Genomic DNA, 27,444 nt, shown 5'->3' on the forward strand with positions numbered 1-27,444 from the left:
TCAGTAAAGGGATGCTGGCATGCAGGCAGACACTAGATTCAACACATCACCTTGCCAGACTCCAGGCGGACATCAGGTCAGCAGCTATATTTGAAAACAGCTTCTCCAAAATCCTTCCCAGGACCTCAGTCTTTCAGCTGAGAAAGTCTAGTCATGCCACCTATTTTTAAATGGAAGATTTCGGGAATTTTATGCAGAACAAATTACTGAAAGCTAGTCATAGAGATGACATAAAACTTTTAAAAGAAAAATGTAAAAAAGCTATGATTTAATGCTTCTGAAAACGCTTAAGACAATTTCAAAACCTTTCTTTCTAAGATTTAAAACTAAAGAAAAATCTGAAATAGCCAGGGGGAAAATACACGTACACATATACAAAGATACATACACAGATCAACACTGTAACACTATAATAGCTACAAAAGAGTCAAAATTATTTTAATAGGGGCCTAGTTAAATATATTATGGTATACCCACATGGCTATTAGAAAAAATGAGGTAGATATGTTTGGACATGGAAAGATGTCCACTGATACATTTTTAAGAGACATAATTTGTATGTGCACACATCACACACATACATGCTGCTCACATATATTTTACAAATTAGATTGTTATTCAAAATTTTTAATATAAATTATGCACTTTTATTTAGAAGTTGTCAACTTCCAGAAAGTATTAAAAATATGAAAAGTAATCAAAAGATTAGTACCCATGCTAACAGCACAGAGCCGCTTGACAATTTCTGTAAGAAATCTACTTCCCTGAGAACTGTTTAAACTACAGGAAAAATTGATCAAAGAAGAACATAAGGGTTAATGTATAAAGTGCCTTTTTTAAAAACTGGGGGAAAATCCTGTTTTAAAACAATCATGTTACATTCTGAATAGTATCTGGATGAATATTTGGGAGAATATGAAACACAGGACAGGGTTTGGCATTTCAAAAATTTTCACGAACCACTTCTATTTAAACTAACATGCTAATAGGCATAACGCTCTACGTTATATTTTCACAAATTATTAATGTTATTTAGCTTTCAAGGGAGGCTCCCTGAAATTAGATTTATGCCAATGAGAATTATTCTAAAGCAAAGTAAGGAAATTTTTTACCCATCAGAAAGCTGAAAGATGTGGAGAAAAAAAAAGTTGGCATACACCTTGGATAATCACAGGAAGCCAAAAAAGTTTCTGACACACAAGGGTAGTGTTTGACACACCAGAGTAGTGGGAGAAACTACCAACAAAAAAGTGTTGAACACACAAGGGTAGTGGGAGAAACAAATGGATGAGATGATACAGCGGAAGGAGGCTGGACCATAGCTTTTTGCTGTCTCACAAATGCAGCTGGAACCAAAGATTGTTAGAATGGGAAAGAACTGTGGATAAATTCTCAAGTGAGAACACAGACACCTAAGCAGGGCTAGGACATTCAGAGCACCTCTTTACTTCTTACACATGATTCTTTCCATGACACCTTCTCCATCTAGAGCTATCTCTATATGTCCATGTTCCTTCTCTCTAGGCTCATGACAGACCTCTGGAGAAAGTCAGGTAGGCCTGCTGCTTTTGGCTTTATTATGATGTAACTAGGGCATGGATTATTTGGCTATTGTGGGATTCTCCTCATGTTATCAGGGTTCCAACTCACATAATCACCTCCTTAGCAACAGAATTTATTGGCATATTTATTGTCCTTCTTAGAGCAGTGGTTCTAAATGTGGGTGATCATCCAAAATTTTTAGGGACTTTTAAAAAAACTCAGATTCTTGGGTTCTGATCCTGTCACTCTTAAATTGGGGTAAGAGTGGGGAGCAAAGACAGCATACAGAAATCCATATTTTTCTTACTGCGTTCCAGATGTAGTTATGTACCACTAGTTCTTAATGCTAATTTTGATTGATTCACCATCTGTGACTTAAGAATATCAGGGTTTGGATAAGGTGCAGTGGAGGAGTGGAGATTTAGAATGAATGATAGGGGGAGGCAGGAAAAACAAGGCAGCTATTGCTCTATGGGAGAGACAGATAGGACTGGTTTCCTGTGTGTGTGAAGTAGGTGCTGTGATCTGTTACACTGGGGAGCCTCTTTTGTCTCAAAGTATCTCTCATCAGCTTTTTATTAATGCCTGAAATTCCATCCTTATGATTTCATTCCTTCAAGTTATGTCATTTGTTAAATAGAAATACCCCTTACTTCTCAGGATTCCACTGTAACCTTTCCCTAAGGAAGCATAAATTCATTCACTTCTTTTTAACAATCCACTAAAACAAAGCACGTTTAGGAGGGCACTGTACTCCTTGATTTGGAAGAGAAGAAGGGGGTGCCATCCCCCCCGCCAAAAAAAGGCCATGACTCAATATGGTGGCTTTTGCAACTTGCCTCGGGCTAGCCTTAGGGCATTACCTATGAATCTGCTGGTGCCAGGATGATACTTGACCTAGAGGAAATGTAAAGAATTTGCATAAGGAAGAACCACTGACGATGCTCTGGGCTATTCCTTAGCCCACACTCGCTTTACCATTCTCTGACCTCCTGGTATATTCTTCAGCACCTGCTACAGTTAATTGTTTCTTAATTATTTCATGTGTCTGCATCATGTCTCTCTAGCCAGATATAGGCTCCTTTGAGGTCAGGAAAAACACATGATTTATCTTTCCTCCCTATGAGCATGTAGTGCAGCACTGAAAAGATACAAGGTCCTTAGTAAGACTTTCATTGATACATCCTATCAATGTATCATTGATATATCCTATCTCCCCTATACAGGGAGAAACATTTTTATGGCTATCTCTTTATGATCTTCCCATTTCTGAACACTCAACTCGACTTGCCTCTCAAGTTTCTCTTCTTTCCAAGTAACTGTTTTTCCCAAATTAAGAATCTTTCTTTGGTAGTCCATTTTTGTAGGTTTTGCAAAAATGTATTGACATGAATTAGCATTAATCATTTGGGAAAATATCCTTGGATCCCAAATATGTCTGAGGGAATTTCCATTGATTTATGGTTGAAAGCAGTCTTTGAAACTGGGGGCCAGGTGCAATGGCTCACACTTGTAATCCCAGCATTTTGGGAGGCTGAGACCAGAGTATCACCTGAGGCCAGGAATGTGAGACCAGTCTGGGTAACAGAGCACTACCCCCATTTCTACAAAAGTCAAGGATGGCGGTGCACACCTGTAGTCCAAGCTACTTGGGAGGCTGTGGTGGGAGGATGGCTTGAGCCCAGGAGTTCAAGACTGCAGTGATCCATGTTTGCCCCACTGCACTCCAGCCTGGTGACAGAGGGAGACCCTGTCTCTTAAAAAAGTAATACAAAATGAATGAAATTGGGAAATGTCAATTAAAAAAGCAAAGACTGCAATCCATAAAGGCTGGCTGGCAGTTTAACTTAAAAACAAAAAAAAATTAAGGGCTTCTATGCCGAATGCCTTTATTGTCTACACTAAATTTTATCCTTAATAAAAAATTACACCCAAATGTTACCTTCTTTTCTTAGAAGAATGTATAATTATTAAACATGAAAGGTAGCTATGGCGCAGAAAAATTCACAGACTTGTGTTCACAAATAGATAATGCCAGAAGTGGTGGTCTCAGTTTCCAGTTCTTTGAGAACACTTACCTGGTACCTCTCCTAAAAGAGGCATTAACTCTAGTCAACATTTCTGACTGTCTGAATCCTGAGATATCTGGCCCTTTGTATAAGTTAATCTAGTTGTACTGTGTGTGTGTGTGTTTCATCTTTTCTATTACTACTAGTGGGATGAATTTAGGTGTTTAGTCCTCACCGAATATGACAACTATGTTTAACACAAGAAATTCATGTGATTTTATTTCTATATGGCCCTTTTACTTTTTTAAAAGCAGTCAGCTTTCAACTGTTAATGTGGAATGATACTGTTCTTCTTCCTATCTGATGTAAAACCTGATTTAAAGGAGTGATAATTGCCAAATCTTGTATTAAGGTACCCAGTGTGTATAGGATGGACCACACTTCTTTAAAAAAGAAACCTACATTGGGACTGTGTCTAATGTTACACCTCTCACCAAATGAATCACGGAGAATCCTACCCCAAGGAGACTTTTGAATTTGCATCTCTTAACCATTCTTTTCTTACAGGAAAATACTCCCAGTAAGTGGTCACTTTATTCTGAGGCCACAATTAGTAAAATATTTCTCTTCCCTTCCCTAACACATTTTCTCTTCCTTTTTAATTCAAGGAAGATACTGAGTCTTACACCTTGAATGGAGTGTGGGAGCCAGGTTTGCAATAATAAAAGCAGTTACATAAGTGCTTTGCATTTACCTAGCCCTTTCTTTAAAATACATAAAGAATCTGAGGTTCAGGTGAATCAATCATTACTGAGTGCCTATCAGGAAGATTAACTTCTGCGGGATTGCAGAAATAAGTGATGGAACTGGAATCTGAACCTTTGTTAGTCTCTAAATTACAAGTTTTTATCCATCTGTCACAATGATTCTGTCTTTCCACCACAGGCAAGGTTCATGAACAATTCGATATCACGGAAGGATCAGAATTTTAAATACATCTTATTCCTACAACTACTGTGACAAATTGCAAAACAACAACAAAAACAAACAAAACAAAAAATAAAACACACACACACACACACCTCTCTCCCTACAGTCACACTCCTTTGCAGTGTAATTTACAGCTCCTTCACCCACTTGAATCTAGACTAGCCCTGTGATTTGCTTTCACCAATAGAATGTGGTAGAAATATAGTTGTTACAAGCCTAGGTCTTAAAGAGTTTTGCACGGTTCTGCTGGTTCTTTTGTAACTCTGATGCTACTGTGTGAAAAAGTTAAGGGCAGCCTGCTGTCACCATTCATTGCTACAGCCAGCCAGTTAGCTGACAGCAGATACACTGAATGTGCCCAGCTGAGATAAGTTGAGCTTGGCCAGATCAGCAGAACTGCCCACCTGATTTATAGACTCATGAGGAAAAATAAACGGTTATTTTAAAGCCATTAAATTTTAAAAGCAGTCAGCTCTAAATTGTTAATACGGAATGATACTGTTCTTTTTCCTATCTTATGTAATATCTCATTTACAGGAGAGATAATTGCCAAATCTAAGTGTGAAGGCACCCAGTGTGTTTGTTATAGAGCAAATACTAACAGATACAACAAACATAGCTACTTTGAGCAAGCAGAGAAAACAAAAGATTGCTTATAAAAGAGGGCCCCAACATGGGAAAGCTTGATATTAAGAGAAATGTTTAACAAATCCTTAATTATTTGACTTAAAGTTTCAAAGTAAGGCTGAAAAATAAGACCTGATCCATTCGAGAATTTGCAAGGTGCTTCGGTGTGTATAATAAATCTACTTATAAACATCAGTAATTATGTATTTGAAAATCTACATTAAGAAAGTAAAATCCTTTTCATTGTGGGATTTAATTCACACTGAATCATACAAAAACCAATTTTTTAAAAGTCCTCATTTGAAGAGGTAGAACCTTAGTATTATGACTTTCAAAACATTAGTATTCTTTTTAAGAAGAAGTCAAAGTAATTGGAGAACAGAAGCAATGACGTTATTTCTAAAACCCCAAGAACTTCTCAAGGCATGAAAGGCTTGCTCTTCTTCAGACAGTTTTATTCTAATTTACCTTAACCCCAAGTTCCTCAGAGGTTCAAGTAGTTGATGAGTGACTGAGAGAGGAACTTGTGTAGATTACAGGGCAGGAGGGTCAGGGAAGAGGGCCAGATAGGAAGCACATGCATCACATATGCATTTTTCAGTTCCTCTTCAAGCTTATGGCCAAAATATAAATCTGATAATGGTACCACAAGTTAAAGTCTCCACTTCCTAACTATAATCAATTAGTTTGAAAGTTACGCCATATGCAACAGACTGACAGCTAGTATCATACTGAATGGGGAAAAACTGAAAGCCTTTCTTCTAAGATCTACAACAAGACAAGGGTGCCCACTGTTACTCAGCATAGTACTGGAAGACCTACCCAGAGTAATCAGACAAGAGAAAGATAAAAAGGGAATCCAAACTGGAATGGAAGAAGTCAAATTATCCTTGTTTGCAGACTGTGTGATCTTATTAGAAAAACGTAAAGACTCCACCAAAAAACTATTAAAACAGATTCAATACAGTTGCAGGACACAAAATCAACATACAAAAAATCAGTGGCATTTCTAGATGCCAGCAAAGAACAATCTAAAAAAGAAAGAAAGTAATCTTATTTACAACAGCTACAGATAAAATAAAACACCTAGGAATAAACTCAACCAAAGAAGTGAAAGATCTCTACAATGAAAACTAGAAAACACTGATGAAAGATACTGAAGAGGACACAAAAAAATAGAAAGATATTCCATGCTCACAGATTGGAAGAATCAATATTGTTGAAATGTCCATACTACTCAAAGCAATCTACAGATTCAATGCAATCTTTATCAATAAATATCAATGACATTCTTCACAGAAGTAGAAAAAAAAGTCCTAGAATTTATATAGAACCACAAAAGCCCCAGAATAGCCAAAGCCATCCTGAGTAAAAAAAAAAAAAAAAAAAAACTGGAGGAATTACATTATCTGACTTCAAATTATACAACAAAACTATAATAACCAAACAGCATAGTACTAGCATAAAAATAGATACATAGACCAATAGAACAGACAAGAGAACCCAGAAACAAATTCATACACCTACAGTGAACTCATTTTCAGCAAAGGTGCCAAGGACGACAGTCTCTTCAATAAATGGTGCTGGGAAAACTGGATATCCATAGGCAAAACGAAACTAGACCCCTATCTCTCACCACATATAAAAATCAAATCAAAGTGGATTAAAGCCTTAAATCTAAGACCTGAAACTAGGAAACTAAAAGAAAACACTGGGGAAGCTCTCCAGGACATTGGTATGGGCGAAGATTTCTTGAGTAATACCTCAAATGCACAGACAACCAATGCAAAAATGGACAAATGGGATCACATCAAGTTAAAAAGCTTCTGCACAGCAAAGGAAACAATCAATAAAGAGACAACCCACAAAATGGAAGAAAATATTTGCAAGCTACCCATCTGAGAAGGGAATGATAACCAGAATATATAAAGAGTTCAGACAACTTAATAGGAAAACATCAAATAATCCAACTAAAAAAATGGACAAAAGATCTGAATAAACATTTCTCAAAAGACATACAAACGGCCAACAGATATATGAAGAAATGTTCAACATCCTTAATCATCACAGAAATGCAAATCAAAACTACAATGACATATCTCACCCCCACAAAGCATGCCTGCATCAGAACGTGACCTGTACCCCATAAATATAGATGCCTAACTATACACCCATAAAAATTAAAAATAAATTTTAAAAATAAACTGAAATAAAGTTATGATCATAATGAAGCCAGTTTGAGATCAATTAATGAAAAAGGCTTATGAATAGGGTGTGGTATGGCACAGTGGACAGAGTTCTCAAGTAAAAACCTTTGGCATTAAGGAGTTGCGTAATCTTAAACCACATCACTAAAAACTTCAGGAGTGCTTTTTAAGTGCCAGACACTGTGCTATGCAGTTTACATGATTTTGTAACGTGTAACGCCCATTTTAAAAGTGAGGAAACAGAGTTTATAGGGTTACGAATTTGGTCAAGTTCACACAGTTGTTAGTCAGATTCATACTCAGGGAATCTGAAGAGTCCTAATTCTTACCCGCAGTACTGGATCTTAGTTTCCTCACATGAAGTGAGACCCGGATATCAAAACTAGCTCCATTTGGAACTCTACGATTCTTTGACAGTGACAGGAGCATGCTCCTTAGTGGTTTGTGTACTGGGTACAGGGATGAAGACTGGCACCTTTCACTAAAAACAAATGTCCCTGGGGTATATGCTGACACTAATCCCTATATCTAATCCTTTCCTTGTATATGCAAATACAGAAATGGTGAGGCTAGTTTGGGAAACAAGTCTACTGCCCACAGTCATCCTGGTCAGTTCACTACCTCTCAGGTAAGGTCTGCCTGTCTTTGGGCTTTCTCTTCAATTCCTGGCAGAGTAGGCACTAAGTAAATGCTGAATGAATGGAAAAATATTCCACAGTTTCTGCTGGAAAGAGCCTGAAATTGGATGGCATTTTTAAAATGTGTCCTACAAATGTCTTGAATGTAACACCCTTAAACCATAAGCTCCAGAAAGGCAGAAACAACTTCAGCCTTGTTCACTGTTGTATCCTCTGCAGTTTGAACTGTCTCTCACATATAGTAACTGCTCAATAAAAGTGCCGTTCTTAATATTGTTACTAGATTTTTACCGTTCCAGTTTTCCCTAAGAGAAGTAAAATATATGTATTAAAGGCAAGGCCATGCTATTTGCTTCCTCTGTGGTTCTTTGTTCAAACAGCCCTACCTAAATTGAGTACCTTAACTGCTAGGTGGTATAGTGAAAGCATTCCTTGTCCTTAAGGAGACTGGATTTACTTGGAGATAAATTAGAAATATATAAGCAGTTTTAATTCAATAAACATTTATTGGGTACCTACTATGTGCTAATGATGAATTTAGGTAGAAAGAACTGTGTGGTCTGTGGCTGCCAGAGGACACCATCAGATGAGGGAGAGGGGCTATGGTCTGGACTCCATAAAGGAAAGCATACAAAGTAAGTAGCATTAAATTGGTCTTGAACATTACATATTGTTAAAAGCACAGAGAAGGAGCTTGAATTCCAGACTGCAACAGTCTTCAGCTATGTTATATGGCACACTGATAGGTTGTGATCAATTTTAGAACTCATGGCAAGAAATCTGTTAGTAATAATGATTTATATTATTTTTATTGTAAAGAAAAGTGTAAACACTGCCAGGGGGAACTGTGACTTGCTATAATCCTTGAAAAAAGTAATTTGGAAATATCTGTTAAAATTTTAAATACACATACCCCTGACTCAGGAACCCAACTTTGGGGAAATCTATTGTATTAATCCGTTTTCACACTGCAATAAAGAACTACCTGTGTCTGGGTAATTTATGAAGAACAGAGGTTTAACTGACTTACAGTTCCACAGGCGTCACAGGAAGCATGACTGAGAGGCCTCAGGAAACTCAGAATCATGGTGGAAGGTGAAGGAGAAGCAAGCACATGTTTACATGGCAGAGCAGGAGACAGAGACAGAAGGGGGAAGTGCCACACACTTTCAAACAACCAGATCGCATGAGAACTCACTATCATGAGAACAAGAGGAAGTCTACCCTTGTGATTCAATCACCTCACACTAGGCCTCTCCCTCAATATGTGGGGATTACAAGTGATTGAAATTTGGATGGAGACACAGAGCCAAGCCATATTATTCTGCCTCTGGCCCCTCCTAAATCTCATGTTCTCACATTTCAAAACACAATCTTGCATTCCCAATAGTCCTCCAAAGTCTTAACTCCTTCCAGCACTAACTCAGAAGTCCAAGTACAAAGTCTCATTGTGTCAAGGCAAGTCCATTCTGCTTATGAGACTGTAAAATAAAAAACTAGTTACTTCCAAGAAAAAACTGGGGCACATGCATTGGGTAAATGCCCCCATTCCAAATGAGAGAAATTGGTTAAAACAAAGAGGCTACAGGCCCCATGCATGTCCAAAAACCTGAGGGCAGTCATTAAATCTTAAAAATCCGAAATGATCTCCTTTGACTCCACGTCTCACATCCAAGCCACACTGACACAAGGGGTGGGCTCCCAAGGCCTTGGACAGCTCCGCCCCGTGGCTCTGCTGGGTTCAAGCCCCTGCGGCTGCTTTCACAGGCTAGCATCGAATGCCTGCAGCTTTTCCAGGCACATGGTGAAAGCTGTCAGTGGATCTACAATTATGGAGCCTGGAGAATGGTATCCCTCTTCTCACAGCTCCACTAGGCAGTGCCCCAGTGGGGTCTCTATGTGGGGGCTCTAACCCCATATATCTCCTCTGCACTGCCCTAGCAGAGGAGCTCCATGAGGGCTCTGCCCCTGCAGCAGACTTCTTCCTGGACATCCAGGCATTTCCACACATCCTGAAATCTAGGCAGAGGCTTTCAAGCCTCAACTCTTGCCTTCTGCACACCCGCAGGCCCAACACCACAAGAAGGCTGGCAAGGCTTGAGGCTTACCCCCTCTGAAGCAACAGCCCAAGATATCTCCTGGCCCCTTTTAGCCACAGCTGGAGCTGGAGCAGCTGGGATGCAGGTCACCATGTCCTGACGCTGCAGAGAGCAACGCAACCCTGGGCCTGGCCCACGAAATCATTTTTTCCTCCAACACCTCCAGACCTGTGATAGGAAGGGCTGTCATGAAGGTCTCTGACATGCCCTGAAGACATTTTCCCTATTGTACTGGCTATTAACATTAGGCTCCTCTTTACCTATGCATATTTCTGTAGCTGGCTTGAATTGCTCCCCAGAAAAATAGGCTTTTCTTTCCTACCACAAGGTTGGGCTGCAAATTTTCCAAACCTTTATGCTCTGCTTCCCTTTTAAACGTAAGTTCCAACTTCAGACCATCTCTTTGTGAACACATATGACTGTATGTTGTTAAGAGCAGCCAGGCCACATCTTGAATGCTTTGCTACTTAGAAATTGCTTCTGCCAGATACTCTAAATCATCTCTCTCAAGTTCAAAGTTCCACCGATCTCTAGGGCAGGGGCAAAATGCTGTCAGTCTATTTGCCAAAGCAAAGCAAAAGTGACCTTTGCTCCAGTTTCCAGTAAGTGCCTCATCTCCACCTGAAATCACCTTAGCCTGGACTTTATTGTCCATATCATGATCATCATTTTGGTCAAAACCATTCAACATGTCTCTACGAAGTTCCAAACTTTCCCTCATCTTCCTGTCTTCTTCTGAGTCCTCCAAAGCATTGCAACCTCTGCCCATTACCCAGTTACAAAGTTGCTTCCACATTTTCAGGTATCTTGATAGCAATGCCCCACTGTCCTGGTACCAATTTTCTGTACTAATCCATTTTCACAGTGCTATAAAGAACTACCTGAGACTGGGTAACTTATAAAGAAAAGAGGTTCAACTGACTCATAGTTCCACAGGATTAACAGGAAGCATGACTGTGAGGCCTCAGGAAACTTACACTCACAGTGGAAGGCAAAGAAAGCATGTTTTCACATGGCACGGTAGGAGAGACAGTGAGTGAAGAGGGAAGTGCCACACATTTTCAAGCAACCAGATCTCATGAGAACTCACTATCATGAGAAGAGTAAAGGAGAAGTCTGCTTCCATGATTCACTCACCTTTCACCAGGCCCCTCCCCTGATATGTGGGGATTACAATTTGAGATGAGATTTGGGTGGGGACACAGAGCCAAACCATATCATCTATGCTTAGGAAAAAAGTTGCTATTTGTAAAGAATACATAGAAAAGGGTGTTTATTAGAAACTTGTTTGTAGTGGCAAAAATCATGACACCACCTGAATAGAATATCGTATAACTATTTAAAAGAATGGGATCCGCATCTGTTGACCTGGAAGGATGTCCAAGGTGTACTTGTTAGGTGAGAAAAGCAAGCTGCAGACAAAAGGGTATAAGATAATCCCATTATTTTATTTAAAGGCAAGCAACCCAGAAAGTATCATGTATGTCTCTGTTTATGCTTATATAATTACAAAGAAATGTGGAGAATAAGGGGAGATGTGCAGGAAGAAATAGGAAAGGAGAGGTGATGGAAATAAGTTTATTAACATTTTGGGGTATTTTACTGACGGAATAAATACATTATTTCTGTAAATTCTGAAGGGGCATTTACAAAAAGAAGAATAAATTTTAAAAAGAGTCGATTCAAAGACTATCCCTATGATGCTCACTTACACTCAGATATGCTTTCTTGGATAAAAGACTATGTATAAGCCAAATCCTCCAAAGGTTATGGACAGTTCCTGCGGCTACCCACCATCTATCAGCTGGCATGTGGGTTGTGGTACAAAGATGGAGAACCACTATGCTATGAGCAACAAAACCACAGACACTTTTTGATCAGGGGAATAACACTGAAAGTGGTGTTCTAGGAAGATTAATCTGGCAGTAGACTGCAGAATGAATTAAAAAGGGAGAGGGGAAAACTAGAGAATTAGGAGACTACTGATAAGAGTGGTAAGAGTTTGAATTAGGGTGTGGCCAGTTTTTTCCTGTTGTGTTGACTTCTCAGGGAACAGAAACTTAATTCCCTTCTGGCTTCCAGCCTTTGTACCTTACTCTTAACTAAACCTCAGGGTCTTTGTGTCTCAGAAGTATGTTTCTTATTATCTGCTTTAATTACATCTAAATTTCAAATTTAAGGTTCCTTTTTTTAAAAAATTATAAATGAATTACTAGTAATATTGCGCCATTTAAGATTTCCCTAATTTATCTGGCTTTGATTTTTGAGAATGTTCATGTTTGAAGGATTGGTTTCAACAACAATAATCACTCATAAATTTATGTTATTCTATTCTGTCTCTTCTATGCTAGTTGATGTGACAACTACCCTCTCCCTGCCACATATTAAGATTGTTGTCTCCTAATTCTTCAGCTATTCATTATCTTTTGTGGCTGTTCTCTTTGGTTGCCTTCCAGAGCCCTGTCCTTGTCCCTCCCCTCTTTTTTCCTCAACATTAGAGCAGTTCATTCTTAAATGACCTCATCTGATTTTCTTGCTATAGAGCTAACACCTTCTTACCATGCATTTTCTCTTTTCTGACTGTCATTTTGTCTTTTCTGACTGTTCAACCATATTAGGTTGAACTCTACCATAACTCTTAGTGGAAGAGATGAACTTATCCTACCAACCTTTTGACTGTTATATACTATAAATAGAATAAATCAAATCTAAAATATAAATAAGCTGAAAAAAGATATTTTGAAAATTCAGGCAAAAATAAGACACCCCTCCTCTCTTACTCAGTGATTACATGCACACTTATTTGAAAAATGAGGAAACCAATTTCTTGCCTCACCTTCTAGGTAAGTCAGTACAAACATACATTAGACTCATCTGCTTAAACAATCTCAATTCTTATAAAAGTGAAAAGCATAAAGCTTCTGCTACAAAAGTTCCTATACTGACAATTTACTATAAGTTACTGCATTGAGCAAGCTTTTACCAACCAACCAAACGAAAACACCCTCTAACCTTTCATTTACAAACATTGGCTTGTCTAATTTTTCAATGGTAAACAGACCAGAGTTATTCTAAGAAATTATGAAAAGCAATCCATTTCAAAGTCTTAAAGCAAATTTAGAGACTAACAACAATTGAAAATACATCTTTATGTACACTTCTCTCTGTATTCAAATACACCTGTCAGTCTTAAGGCTTATTTCTATCTGGGGAAGATAACCCGGGCTATCATCTCTCTCATTCAGTATCCACTGACACTTTTCTTACTTGGGAAAGATTAGAAATATAATCCATTCCTATACATCTTTTTGATGTACATGTCAAATTTTGTTTATTTAGGTATTCAACATGTATTTGTAGAGGTCTTACTATAGGCTAGACACTATTCTAGATGGTGGCATACAGAAGTAAGCAAGGCAGACAGTATCACTGATCTCACGGAGCATACATTGTAGCAGGTGAGCAGATAAGACACAATTAGATAGATGATGTTAAGAAGATGGAAAGACTATGTGAAAGATGCTACTATTTCAGATAGAGCAGTCAGAGATCTCTTTTACAGAGCTGACATTTAAGTGAGAGAGTAAACTATGTGGGTACCTGGAGAAAGAACATTTCAGTTAAAACTTCCTCAGATTTGAGCTTATACACTGGGGAGCCCAGAAAGAGGATTATTTCTCCTAGAGAGTAAGGATATTCTTAAGTGACTAGAAGAAAAAAATATCTTGCACCTAGGGTACACAAACTGAGGTTATGGTGAAAGTCATGTATTCTCCTTGTCTTGTATCATGTAATATTTGATGACAATATGCATGCACATAATACTTTCAACCATTAGTTGCTGAAGTCTCCTGTTGGCTCATTCCTATCTACTCAGTCCTCATCTAGTCAACTAATTCTTTCCATCTTTTCTTTCTTTTGTTTCATACTCCTTGTTGCCCCTTTTCTTATTCCAAATAGTTGAATCAAATCTTGTTTCCCATTCATCCATGCAGTTTCCTCTATGAAATTTCAGTTATGTCTTCCCAGGAAGGAGCTTGAGATCCTTCAAGCTCACATTTCAAAAAGCAAATTGAGGGAGGAGTAGGCAGGGATGAGTATCGTCAGAGTGCTCTCCATGCTGCTGGGGATTTTCATCTTCTTCATCTCCATATGCCCAAAACACTGTACAGCTCTGTTAAATGTCATTATCAATTAAAAGGTCACTCATCCCTAAAATACTGAGTTAGAAATTACTACACCTATTTTTCTTTCCTTCAAAAACATTTGATTAAAAATGCAGTGCCCATCTACAGACTGCACTAACACCAGCCCATGATACGTGTTTAGTGATGAGAAGCATTTGCTACCTAATAGAAAATTAGGCTAATAAAGCAGTGTAGAGAAAAATCTGTTAGCAGTAAAACATTACCTGCCATGCTAGAATGGCTCTTCATCCCCAAAAAACTTAAAGTTCTTAAGCAGGCTGCTGTCACAAAGAAATTCTAAGAACTTCAGCACTAACAGAATGGTTACAAAATGAATATCCTATTTTTGACACCACTACACGTGTCTTCATCATTTCAAAGATTAGGATCCATTTTAGTCTAGCATTTTTTGAACAGTAAACATGACTAAATTTAGAAAATAGTAGTAACAAAATTCATTTAGTTTTTAAAAGTACTATCAGTAATCGCAGAGGTTTTTCTCAGGTTGTGAGGAATAAAAGTCAAAAATATATGAATTTTATATTGTAGCTATAACTCAAACTATTTTATAAGCATAAATAATTTTAGTATACTTGAGTTGCTCTTGCTATACTGATAGTCAGATACTTAACTGCCTGATACACTAAGGGAAATGTGTATGAATGGGAAATTAAACTGTTTGGGAGACTGTTGTAGGAATTCACATTATATTTACATTATATATGCTATTGCCAAGTTCCCTTCAAGTCCAAGTCAAAAGCAGACCTACCTTACTTAAACATAAAATAAATACTCATTTTAAAAATCAGGCGTAGAGATGAGTAGTCTCTATTACTTCTTTACTATGCCAAGAAGGGGGAATATATAAACTGTTAGCATCAAGTTCCTTAATAAAAGAAAACACAAATCAGAACTTAACCACTAAGCATCATCCGTTTCAGAATAGTCACCCTGGCAAGCTATTCACTTATTCCAGGCATATCCAAAACAGAATTAAACATTTTCTATAGAATTATCTATGTGGGCTTTTTAAAATACCCTCAAAGAAAATAAATGTTATCATTCAAGAAAGTATTAAATTTCTAAATATCTGGAAATACTCAAATGATTTGAAGTCACACAAATAAGGCTTAGGAATAAATACATTTTCTTTGAGCAAGAACAGTTAGGTGTTACTATAGTGCAATGAGTCCAATTTTCTTTTATGGCTTACAAGGTGGTTCTGAAGGCAGTTTCAAAGAGGAGCAATATACATAGCCTCCCAAGGTGGAAATTTAGAATATTTATTTTGGGTTTTCTGTTTAAAGAAAAAAAAATCAATCTATTTTATACACTTTATCCTTAATAAACCCAGCTGAATTCCAGATGACAAATTTCATATAATGTTCTAATTAAATTTTTTTTTAAGTTTCCATCTAAGAAAGCTGCATACACAGTTAGGTTCTACATCGGTATGTTTACCAATTTAAACTGCCGTTTAATAATTCTATGCTTGCCTCTGCTTTTATAACTTCAGTTTAATACATTAAATTTGTTTAACTGAAGTTTTTTTCAACCACTTGATCAATAAAGAAAAAAAAAAAAGTAAGTGCAGTCAAGTTTCACAATCCTCCCAAATTTATGTAGTTAGGATAAATTTTGGTATTCAACATACTCAAGAGCTTTTTCAGACAGCTTCAATAAATGTAATAAATGTAAAAAAATTTTAAATCTTACTTCATTCCCATTTTCAGGTAAATTAAGGTTTCTAATGACAAAGAATCTTTGCATACTTGATTACACAAAAACATCAGAACAGGAAATACCAGAAAGAGAATATTCTAGCATTTATTAATAAAAATATAACAATGTGGGTGGAGTTATCACTATGGCTATTATTTAGATGGCATACTTCATATCCCTCAACAAAATCCACTGAACACTTCATTGAAGGCACTTTCAAAAAAATAAAACTGAAAAAAAAAAATCATTGTAAAGATACTACCTTGGCATTTGAAGGCTTTAAAATACAGTAGTCTTCATGAAACTGCAATTCATGACCCTTCCAGGATTGCATGTAGCAGACCCTAAAAGATTCTTGATTATAGGAAATACCTACACCACAGTCACAGATGTCATAATGTACTTTAGCCAATGAGAGTCATACTGGTTTAAGCTAAGTGAACTTGGCAGAGCTTTAAAAATTCCACCTTGCATTTTTATAATGCTTTTTAATTTTCAAAGTAAACATACATGCACAAATCCTGTCAGGTAAAAACACCGTATTTTAAAGATACTGAAACTGTGACAAAAAGTAGTAAGTGACTTTACAAATATATGCAGGAGAGTAAGGGTCTGATCCCTTATATTTTATTTAAAGATTCGCTGTTGACAAAAATTATTAAAGATACATGAGGAACTAACATACCCAATATTAAGTATTTCCGTTCAGGTAAGTATTAAGGTTTCCTGGCTATTCTTTTCTCTTTTTCTCTTAAAATGCCTCTAGTTTTCACATTTGTAAAATTAAGGTAAATAACTGCTGCCTTCTGTGCTACATGGATATTGACAGAATCAAGACAATACGGTAACTAGAATAAAAACTTTCACAGAGTTGAGATTTAAATGAAATGAATGCATGCAAAGTGCTTAGCATAGTGCTATCACATAATTGGTGCTTAATCATTATTAGGGAAAAATAGGTTAACAAAATGTATAGGGAAGAATATAGACAATGTATATTTTAAAAATCTAAATGAGTCAAAAGTAACTCTTACAAAGTATGTGGCTAGTCTGTATTATGTCAATCGACTATTTGTTTCAAATGTCTAGAAGAGACCCAGATAATTAAAGAAGCCTACCGGGCAACTTAGATAACTAAGAATTGAGATATTCAAACTGGCAACACCGCTAATTAAGTGTTCTGTGATCTTTACCTCAACACTTTCTATGGATCTCAATTTCTCATTCGAAAAAATTAGGGGGTAGGATTAGGGGAGCTCTCAAGTTCTTTTAAGTTCTAATCTAAAATAACTGTACCTAAGATAGAAAACAAGCTCTGAGAACCCAAGCGCCCCACCTCTCGGGTGCTAATAACAGCAATAGTTTATTTTTTATGTATCACCAACTAAATTATTTTAAATCCTTATCTTATAAAAACCCCAAATCTGTATTCACATCTATTTGTCTTACACTTGATAATCTATAAAGAAAATGTCAAAGAACTAACTTTGTTATACCATTCCCTACCCTAATTACTTCCCTCATCAAATCGATGCGTTAAAAGGATTTTGGAATTTTAGAAACACACACACACGTGTTTTGAAAACAATTCACAGTTGTAAAGAAAGTATTTTTGACTCCAAAGTACCTAGTTCGAGGAAACAGACTGTCTCCCTTAGCATTAGAAACTAGGTCTTTGGACTTTTAGTTGAGTATTTTTCTTCTGTTTCTACTACTGAATAACTAAATCAAATTCTTTGGAAGGGACTTAAGGGTTAAAAAAATAAAAAAGGAAAATCTGAAATTTAAATAGTCTTAAAATTAAGGAAGCTCTTATCCTCAGTAATTACAAAAGAAAACATTAAAACAATAACAAAGTAAAAGTGTCCATAACAAACTGGTAGAGCTTTAGTGTTCAGCATGTGACAATCATAAGGTCATAAGTCACAGCACTGCCCCAAGCAGTATGAAATAATAAATCATGTACCGAATTGTATCATTTCACAATAGCTTTCAAAATTTGGCTATCAAATATACTTTCATAATAGCCATGGCTAAATATTATGGACAATTATGAAATCAACTAGAATAAAGGCTAATTTTATTGTAAAAAGAAATAGTAAGTTAACACTTTTTGCAACAAACTGTGTATCTTAAACACTGCATGCTTACTGAACTCTCAAATTTTTTTTTACAAAAATAAAAATTCAAGGTAAGATAATGTGTAAACATTTACAACTAATCATATCATTAAACCTTTTTTCCCCTTATATATATTTTTGGTGCCCTATAGTGTGAATGAAAAACAAATTCTAAAACAACAGCTACCTTCACTGAACTTGCTGCATTATAAACACTATTAATCTTGTTGAAACTATGCTAAAAAGAAAAAATATTTTGAAGCACTCAAAATTAATACTTGGGTTACTCTGAAAAAGTATGTTTAAGCATGCAGCTCTATTGGGATGTAATTAATATTTAAATTATCCCAGGGATAAAATTAGGGGATAACACATTTTCATTCAAAATATTGAATTTAAGGAATGTATTGCAATATAGTTTAAGTGACTGTCTAGCACTTACAGAACCCCATAATTTATTCTACATAAGTATTATGAAAAATTAATTTTCTCAATATTCCAGCAGAAAAAATACATAACCCATAGAAATATATTACCAAAGAAAAAGGTTGCTCTCCAGTCAGTTGACAATGGCTGTAAAAGGGCACTATGAAATATGAAATGATTATATCAACATTAAGACATCAGGTCGACTACATTCAAGTCATTAGATTTTCATTTATTAAACAGCAGCTTAAATAAAAATGGGACAAATATGAACTTAATCTTACCTAAAATAATCTAAAAGAAAGTAAAATGTGCATTTTATCCTTTTTCGGTAATAAAGCAAAGTAAGAAACAACAACATAATTCAACAATTAGTATTATATAGCCATGATTAGTTTTAGATTTCTACCTCAAATAAAACAAGCTAAATTGTAATCCTGATTAATGCATTTCCTTGTGCCTAAATATAGCCCTAAATTTTTCTCTTCTTAAACCTCTAATTCATGACAGTTGATCCAAACTGTTAGTTTTCAGAACTGATCTTGATATTCCTAAACTTATCCATAGCACTGCACATCTCTGTTGCTCCTCCCTCTTCACCTTCCATTACTAATTAATTCATGAACTCCACTGGAAATTCTGTATTTAGAGACATTTACAACGGTACTGAGGAATAAAGAAAGCAACCTGTCAAAATTAGGTGTTTGGGGGTTAAAACCACTGTCTCCAACTAATTTTGAATTGCGATAAAATTCTATTTCTTTCTTAATATGTAAAATGAACAAAAATCACCATCACAAGTCACACCCTAATCTAGTTTAGCACAGAAATGATCACACATAATCCAAAGCGGAAGGGAACGCTTAGTAGATCTTTTCTTTTTTAATTTCTAATAGGAATATTTTATTTATTTGAAAAATACAAAACCCAAGTATTAACAGAATATGCCAGAAGAAAATAAGAGCAATTGGCTCCCTGAAGCTGCAGAAATAAGGAGAGCATGGGCTTTTAAAAATTCTCTGTAAAGGTCAATAAATCATTGATTTTTTTTGTAGTTATAGCTTAATGCAACAAAATATTTCTCGAAAACTCTTTATGCAATAGGAATCACCAATGTGTATTTTTCATAACTCAGAAATATGAAAACAAGTGCCCATTAATCTGGCAAATACCTGTAAATACTGCATTACACAATTACTCTTGCTGAAAATATTACCAGGATGTCCTCAGAAGGGTAAATGCGATTCAGCACAAATCTATTTTGCTTATTTAATTTGCCCACATAAGTAGTAGCACATAATGAGAACTCACTGCTAATTAAAATTAGGTATAATCATTAAAGTAAAAAAGAATGTGCTTTAAGAACTATGCCTCAGACCTAGTCTAAACTTAATGTAAATTAAGATTTCCTGGTCTGTTTCAATCACCTGTAGGCCAGAGTGGACTAAGATTTATGTAACTAACCAATTAATGCAGATGTTCTGACTTTCACATTAGGCAGTCACATTGAAGTAAACCCTTTTGATCCAATCTTTCCTTCACTAAATCTCAAAAGGCCCCTAAAGTGATCTCTACCCACATATTCATTTCACTATTAATACAATTTGCATTTAACCTACATTTACGCAAGGTATATTTCAGAATAATTCTTTCATAAAATGTATAAACATTAAATAAACAGCAAAAGTGGTCAGACTAAAATATATGTAACACAAATAGACAAAACCAAAATAGCATATGAATTATGTTACCAATTATAAAAATATAAGAGGAACAGCCATAGAAACACCACAAGTATTTTCAATAAAATCTGACCACATGCTAGTCATATATTTCTGTATTAGTCATTCCACACTAAAATGACACACCTGAATACACAGTGTGTTTTAAAAGCTTTTCTTTTACTAATCATATAGTCACAAGGTATAGATTTAAAAAATAAGATTCTCATCATAAAGCTAAAAATAAATATTTAAAAGGAAATCTCCTTTAACATTCAGAAATCACTTTACATAAATGAATGCCAGAAATATTAAGCTTAAAAAACACTGAAACACCCATTGCCAGAATCTTTAGAAGGAAAAGAAAAAAAGGTAGGAAGTAAAGCAAGTATCCATGGGGGAGGGGGTAAATCATACTCAAAAGAAATCTCTTCTCTTTATATTTCCTCTTTTTCTGAGAAAGCATTCAACATGATGTTAGCAGAATTTGCTTCACTCATTCTGGATCTGTATAGGTCTTCAATTTCATTACTTTTATGAAATTAGATACAGATGTGATTGAGACATTAAAATCTACATAAATTTTAGTAGCTTCATTAAGTGTCAATCATCAGAGCCCTACACTCTGCCGAAGACTGAATTTACAAGTTCATCCAACACCATTCATTCTCTCCAATAATCCCTCCGTTCAGGATACGAACAATTTTTTAACACTAAAATTTCAACATAATCCCAGTAAAAACTCTAATACCACCTAAAACCATTTCTTTTCTCTACCTCTGCCATTAATGCTTAAATAAAACAAGGCTGAAAATCAAATAATGCAGAAATGTGCCTTCATCAGTAAGTTTATGCTAAACGTACTGAATTTCAGTATTTTTAAAAGCATATTAAGTTAGAATGGCTCGTTTGTTTTATTTACAGAACAGATTTTGAGAATCAATAAGGTTTATCTTCTTTTACTATAAATGAACTTCAAAAGAAAATGCTTTACTAAACTCAATCATAATATTCATAATTTTACAATTTTATGTGATAATTCAATGTTGTGGTGGAAGGAAGGAATTGCCTCTTCCCACCCCCAGAGAATAAAGTGAGGATTTTTTTTTTTTTGAAGCATTCTGATAAAAACAATTTTAGGTGGCATTTTAAAAAGTCAAATTGCAATTTATAATTTTTTTTAATTTAAAAGGAATTCAAGTTATTAGTGGCATTTAATATTTTTCTACGTAAAGTCAGAAGGTCAGTATTCAATCAAGTTGTGGTGTCAATGTGTTGATTATTTGCTGACCACTCAGGGCCACTGGTCATAGTAAATGTTTGGCTAGAGTCATGTAACATATAGAGAAGAGAAAGCAACTAATTTTAGCTATATCAGGGCTGTTGTTTGGAAACAATAGACTAATTCAATGATGGTTTAAAAGAAACACTGTTTCAGTTTATTTGGATGAAGCTTTGTTTTGGGTAATCATAGTTCCCAGTGCTAAGTTAATGCCATAAGGTATAAAATCTTCAAATATTAACAAAATACCCTGTATAAAGTATTATACCTTCTTGTTAGGACACAGACTACTGATTATATTTCCCAATCACAGACTGGCATAAAAATAATCATTTCATTCGATATTAAAGAACTTCTAAAGAGCAGCATCATCACTGCCTTGCCTACTACCTCCATAAGGTTATGGGGCCCAAATTAAAAATACATGAAGATGCTTTATGTCATAAAGTACTATAAAAGTTAAAGCATTAAAATCACCTTCAGTGATTTAAGAGTAACTATGTTCACCTACTTATACTCTATACCCCAGATTTTATAGGGTTTAAAAGTTCACAGCAAATGGAAAGTAAGTTTTGTCCCATGTCTTTTCTTTATAGTAACGAAAATGAAAACCATGCATGATGATTATCAGGACAAAATCCATTACTAATCCCCAAGAGTTTTCTAAGATGTTTTATTTTTCTTTGTATAATTACGTTTTATAAATCAATTTAAGAGTTTCCTACAGATAGCTTAGTCAAATCAACTATACTTAACTCTTTTAAGAAAACCAAGTATGTGAATTCTATTGCCAAAAATTTGCAATTGAAAATTTTAAAACACAGCATGTCTTTTAGCATTTAAAACACAACAGTTTATGCAGTAAGAAACATCTTAAATCTCCTTACTGAAAACATTTTAAACCTTTAACTCAGGTTGAAGTAGTGTTCTTCTAAATAAAAGATAATTACTTAAACAATAGATTAGGAAGTAGTTCGCATTAATCGTAAGAACCAAGGGGTTTTTTTTTGTTTTTGTTTTTTGTTGTTGTTGTTTTTTTTTTGACACCTAAGCCTTTTAGAAGAACAGAACATACCCTAAATATAAGTCTAAATTATTTTCCTAACAAGAACTTCCTAGGTGAAGAGGAAAGAAAGAGATTCTCAGGGTTAGGGATAGCTTTCATAGAAAAAGTATTTTTAAAAATCTGAATAACAAGTTAATGGGAACGATGAATATCATTAACATTTCAGAAAAAACTTCAATGATTACATACAAATAAATCATTCTAACTACTATGTCTTCTTTTTTTAAAAAAACTGCTGATTAATCAATCTTGTGTCACTACAATCCACATTTTTATATTTTCCGTCACACCTAAAATGGATATAAAACCTACCATTTATCTGAATTGGGAATGAGGTTACAGGGTAGAGAAATTAACCCCTACCAACACATATGTCTACCTTTAGAACTTTTTTCTGATAATTCCATTTTCTGACCTTTTTGAGTCAGACAGAAATATCAGTATGCTTATAAATGAGTGTAAAAAAAAGAGAAAAATCAAATGATAGCTGAAAATTGAAGCTTAACAATTTTGGCCATCAGTTATCTACTTGAGAACAGGAACATCTGAAAGTAAAATTTTGTTTTGCACCATGTTGGCACCAATTCCTCTATTAAAGAGATTGATCGGCAGACATAACTTGTCTACTTTAGGGCAAGAACCCTGTGAGCAAGACCTGTGTCTAATACTATGATCTGGTACACTGTTCACTGCATTGCTTTAGCAATTTCAAAACTCAAATCCTTTAACAGAAGATTCAGTTTGAAGAACAGGGCTCTTTGTTGGTACTTCTGCTTTTAACCCGTTAATCTCAAGCTAACACTTAACAAATTTACAAATAAGGCAGCACAACTTTTGACTATGTAAGTAAGGGTATCATTTATTGTAATATAAGAACATATTCTAAAACAGCTGAATGAACATGCACAACAAAATATGGTATTGAGACATTATACTCTCCTGAATTTATATAATTTTTCCTTATCTGTTAATGAGCAATATTATTTTTAAAATGTTAAATAAAATCCTCACCATTGGCCAATGGGATACTGAATACCAGTATTTAAGGAAAAAAACTGAAATGGTGACGTACAGATGTTACTTAGGTTGTCTACCCTTTCTACTTTCAAAAGGCCACTTAAACCTATTCATATAAAAAAGCACACGAATCTTCAGAGAACACATACAAATCAATGAAGATTTACATCTATTAATCTATCTTAAATGTACCATTCTTAAGAAACAGAAAAACACTGATCTTACCTTGAATAGCCATTAGAAAAAACTGTTCGACCAGGGAAGTTCAGAGTCCCCAAGGAAGTCAAGTTGTCATCTCCAGAACCTTGGCACCTATTCCAATTTTCAGAACCAACGGGAATTGGTGGAATGACATTAAAAATAGGCTTCTGATCCTGCTGTTGAGAAAGGGATGCTGTATTCATGTCATAGTGGTACATCTGTCCTCCAGAGGTACTCACACCATGAACAGAAATGGCAGACATTTTATTACCAATTATATTTGCTCCAGGAAAGCTTGCCTGACAGTAAACTGTGCCCAGTTTCTCTTGCTTAATTACCCCAGGGGTGCAGAGTTCGATGAAATCTTCTTTTTCTGTTTTCACTTGGGGCAGTGTTGCATTATTGGGGCTTGACAAAACCAGATCTCCATTATCCTTAATTTTGGGTTTAGTGTCCGGTAAAATGAGAGGCTTGCAGTCCTCATTCGAATTTCCTTCCAAAAGGAATGAATCGTCTTCTCCCGCCAGAGGAGAAAGCAAACAGTTTTCATCTATCAACAGGTCTGATCTCCAAGGACTCTCATTCCTCTCTTTACCTGGGGACCCAGAAGAAAACTCCAAATCCTGTAAAATGTCAAAGGTGCTTTGGTCTGCGGTATACAATTTCACATTGCCGCCGTTGGTGCCAGTATGGCCCTTCAAATTTTGCTGTTCTGAAGATATATCAGAGTGAGTTTTTGGAAACTCCTTCTTTGTGGCTGCAGCAGACACAGCAGTGGATGCTGAACTCTTGGGGTTCTCTGGAACACTGGTCGACCTATTGAGGTTTGCAATGCTTTCTTCCAAAAGCTTTAAGTCTGTTTCCCCCGAGGAAAGGCTGATTTGGCCCTGCTGTGGGAATCCCAGGTCATTTCCCATCACTTTTGTTTCTGTCTCTCCCATATACAGTCCCATTGAGAGTGAAACTGCTTTGGAGAGATCTGGCTGCTGCGCATTGCTTACTGAGCCTTTTGGAAAATCAACCAAAAGTCTTCGCTGCTTCGAGTCGGACTGAGAAGCGACAGCCAGTGAGGGTGAAGATGCAGAAACCTTCACAGTAGCTCCTCCCCTTAGGGTTTTATAGAAGTCCATCACATTTCCCCTCTCCTGAGCAAGCACACTGCTGGGGTTTTCTTCTCTACTAGGAGTTAATGATTCTTTGGAGTCCATCAGTGAATATCAACTACAAAACAAAAAACAAAAACGGGGGAAAACATCATAAACTCTAAAGTCACATTATCTTCCTGATCTGATTAGTAAGAGATAGCTTGTTAAATGAACCTTTTAGTTAACTCCGAATCAAATTCTTTGTTACCAAAAGAGTAATTTCTATCTTTCACAATAAAAAGCCATGTCTCCTGCTCCCATTCAGCGTGCCACATTTAAAAGTACAATGCAGCCCATTTGCACAGCTGAGGGCAAAATTGTATCGAACGAAGCTTGGCTATTCATCCTGCCACTCACTGAACGTGTAGCTTTGTTAATCACAAACATTATAATTCATTACATCTGATTATTCTAAAGGTTCAAGTTGATGTCAAAGTATTTAATTTCAAAAAAAAAGGAAGTGTGATCATTAAAATTCCTACCTCTTTTCAATCAAAGCTGTTTGCTTTTCTGAGAACCAATACATATAACATTTGATAAATACTATGCTAGAATTCTCAATCCCTAATTACTTCCAAATTCCCCTCCTACCAGCTACTCACACATCCAAACCTTTAAGTACAACCAACTGGTGAACCATGCACATTTTCTTTGAAAAATAAACGATGCTGATCTGCTTATCTTCCGACAGGCTGGGAAAAGGCTTTTTAACCCATACTTCTGACTGGATGTGCCTACCTCCAAATCTTGAATATATGAAATGAGATACACATTATATAGGTCAACTAAAATTTAGATTTTAAAGAGCAGAAGACAAGGTGTAGTAGCTTCTCTCTCACTACATTGTTAAATAACTTAAATATAGTTGACCCTTATCATAACTCACAAAACCATGTAGATTAAGCTACACTTGTTTACATTGCTTGAGATCCTCAATATGAAATGCTATTACATCTCCAAGTTCTTTCCTTTCCAAACAAATATCGAAGTACCGAAAAATGGAAAAACATGGAATCGTAAAATCACGTTCATATAAATTCAGGTACAACGGTATCCAGTAAAATGTTCAAAATAATTTTCTCTGCCTTCACCTATCAAACCTTCACCTATCCCAATTCTCAGCCTATTCTCAAGAGAATAAGACTGTTAGGATATCGTTAGTCAGGGTGTTTTAAGAGATGGACTAAGACTGAGAAGCACATTTGGGACAGTATAGTCAAATCCCGCCCAATAAAAGCAAACTTTTCCTACACGATGACGTTAGGCAACATAAATGTCACTGGCCCTCACTGAAAAGTGAATATGAAGGTAGAGAGAGGGGTGCGGACTTGCCACTACAAATCTTGAGGGTAAACTGCTTATCTCCCCACCCTCTGCCCTGTTTATCTGAGGTGATAACGATCTCTAAACACGAGGTATCAAATGGAGCCCAATGAATTTCCATACCGTTTTCTGACAGCTGCCTTCAAACCCGAAACCAAAACAATACTTCCTAAAATGAAAACGCTCCCTCAAGCGACATTATCCCCCAGTTTAAGTTGCAAATAACCCAGCCACATTAATCGGCCCTAATGAACCATGCCAGAGGGTCTTAAGCGGTATTACAAGGTTGCAATTATCAAATCTGCAACCCCAAACGTCACACTAGCACTTCTCAAAAATCGCAACAAAAAACTATTACGGTTACAGGGAGTCTTTTTCTAAAAGGGGCCACTTAGAAACCTCAGGCGCGAATTGACAACAAACGCTAAAGAGCAAGCCCTTGTGGGGCGGGGGGGGAAAAAAAAAAGTGCGAGGTTAAAAGAGAAATATGTCCAGACCTGTTGAGTTCTCTCTCCGACACACCCACTTCCACCAGATAACGCCAGCCCCTGCCGGAGTCTCCAAGTTGCAAGCTGTCAGCCCCCCGCGTGTGTACTCTCACGCGCCCTGCACGCCCTCCCCGAGCCAGGCGCAACGGGGCCTCCCCAGAGCCCGGGCTCGCGCTCGGGCGCGCCGGGGTGGAGTGCAAATATTCGAGGGGGTAGAATTCAGACGCGCTTTAGCGTTCACCAGGAAAACGGGTGTCGGGCGGCCCCTTGGAGGAAAAGGGGACATTCGGGGGGAGAAAAGAGGCCAGGGTTCCCGTCGGGGAATGAGAGGCTCGAAACCACCGGCGGTTCGACAACGCTCCGCTCGCCGTCCGAGCTCAGGTTCCTCCCCCTCGGCCTGGGCAGGGGACGCCGGCGGAGGGAGAGGAAGAAGCCAGCGCTGTCACCCGCGCGCTGCCCTTTCGTCACCGTCGCCCGGCCCTCGCCAGCCCCCCACCCCCACTCCCCGAGGCTAATAAAAGTTTGTAGGCTCCCGCGGCGGCCCCCGAGTCGTCTCCGGTCCCGGCGGCACCTCGTCGGAGTGAGCGCGCCCCGGCCCCCTCCCCGCCTCGCTTCTTACCTCTGACAGAGGAGC

The 27,444-nt window shown here is 36.7% G+C and overlaps 1 protein-coding gene across 3 annotated transcripts in view; it reads right to left on the bottom strand.

Annotated features, from left to right (window-relative positions):
• The window catches only part of NR3C1 (nuclear receptor subfamily 3, group C, member 1 (glucocorticoid receptor)), a 150,816-nt gene that overhangs the window by 93,639 nt on the left and 29,733 nt on the right, over positions 1-27,444 (bottom strand). For 2 of the 3 annotated variants that reach the window (XM_011939752.1, XM_011939753.1), the window contains one exon: positions 23,879-25,075. In XM_011939752.1, coding sequence (XP_011795142.1) covers positions 23,879-25,062 — 1,184 coding nt within the window. In that variant the 5' untranslated portion in view covers positions 25,063-25,075. Of the gene's footprint in view, positions 1-23,878; positions 25,076-27,429 lie in introns of all 3 variants that reach the window. The other variant, XM_011939754.1, reaches the window with a different exon arrangement.

This window comes from Colobus angolensis, unplaced genomic scaffold (assembly GCF_000951035.1).
Source record: "Colobus angolensis palliatus isolate OR3802 unplaced genomic scaffold, Cang.pa_1.0 Scaffold183, whole genome shotgun sequence".
NCBI lineage: Eukaryota > Metazoa > Chordata > Mammalia > Primates > Cercopithecidae > Colobus > Colobus angolensis.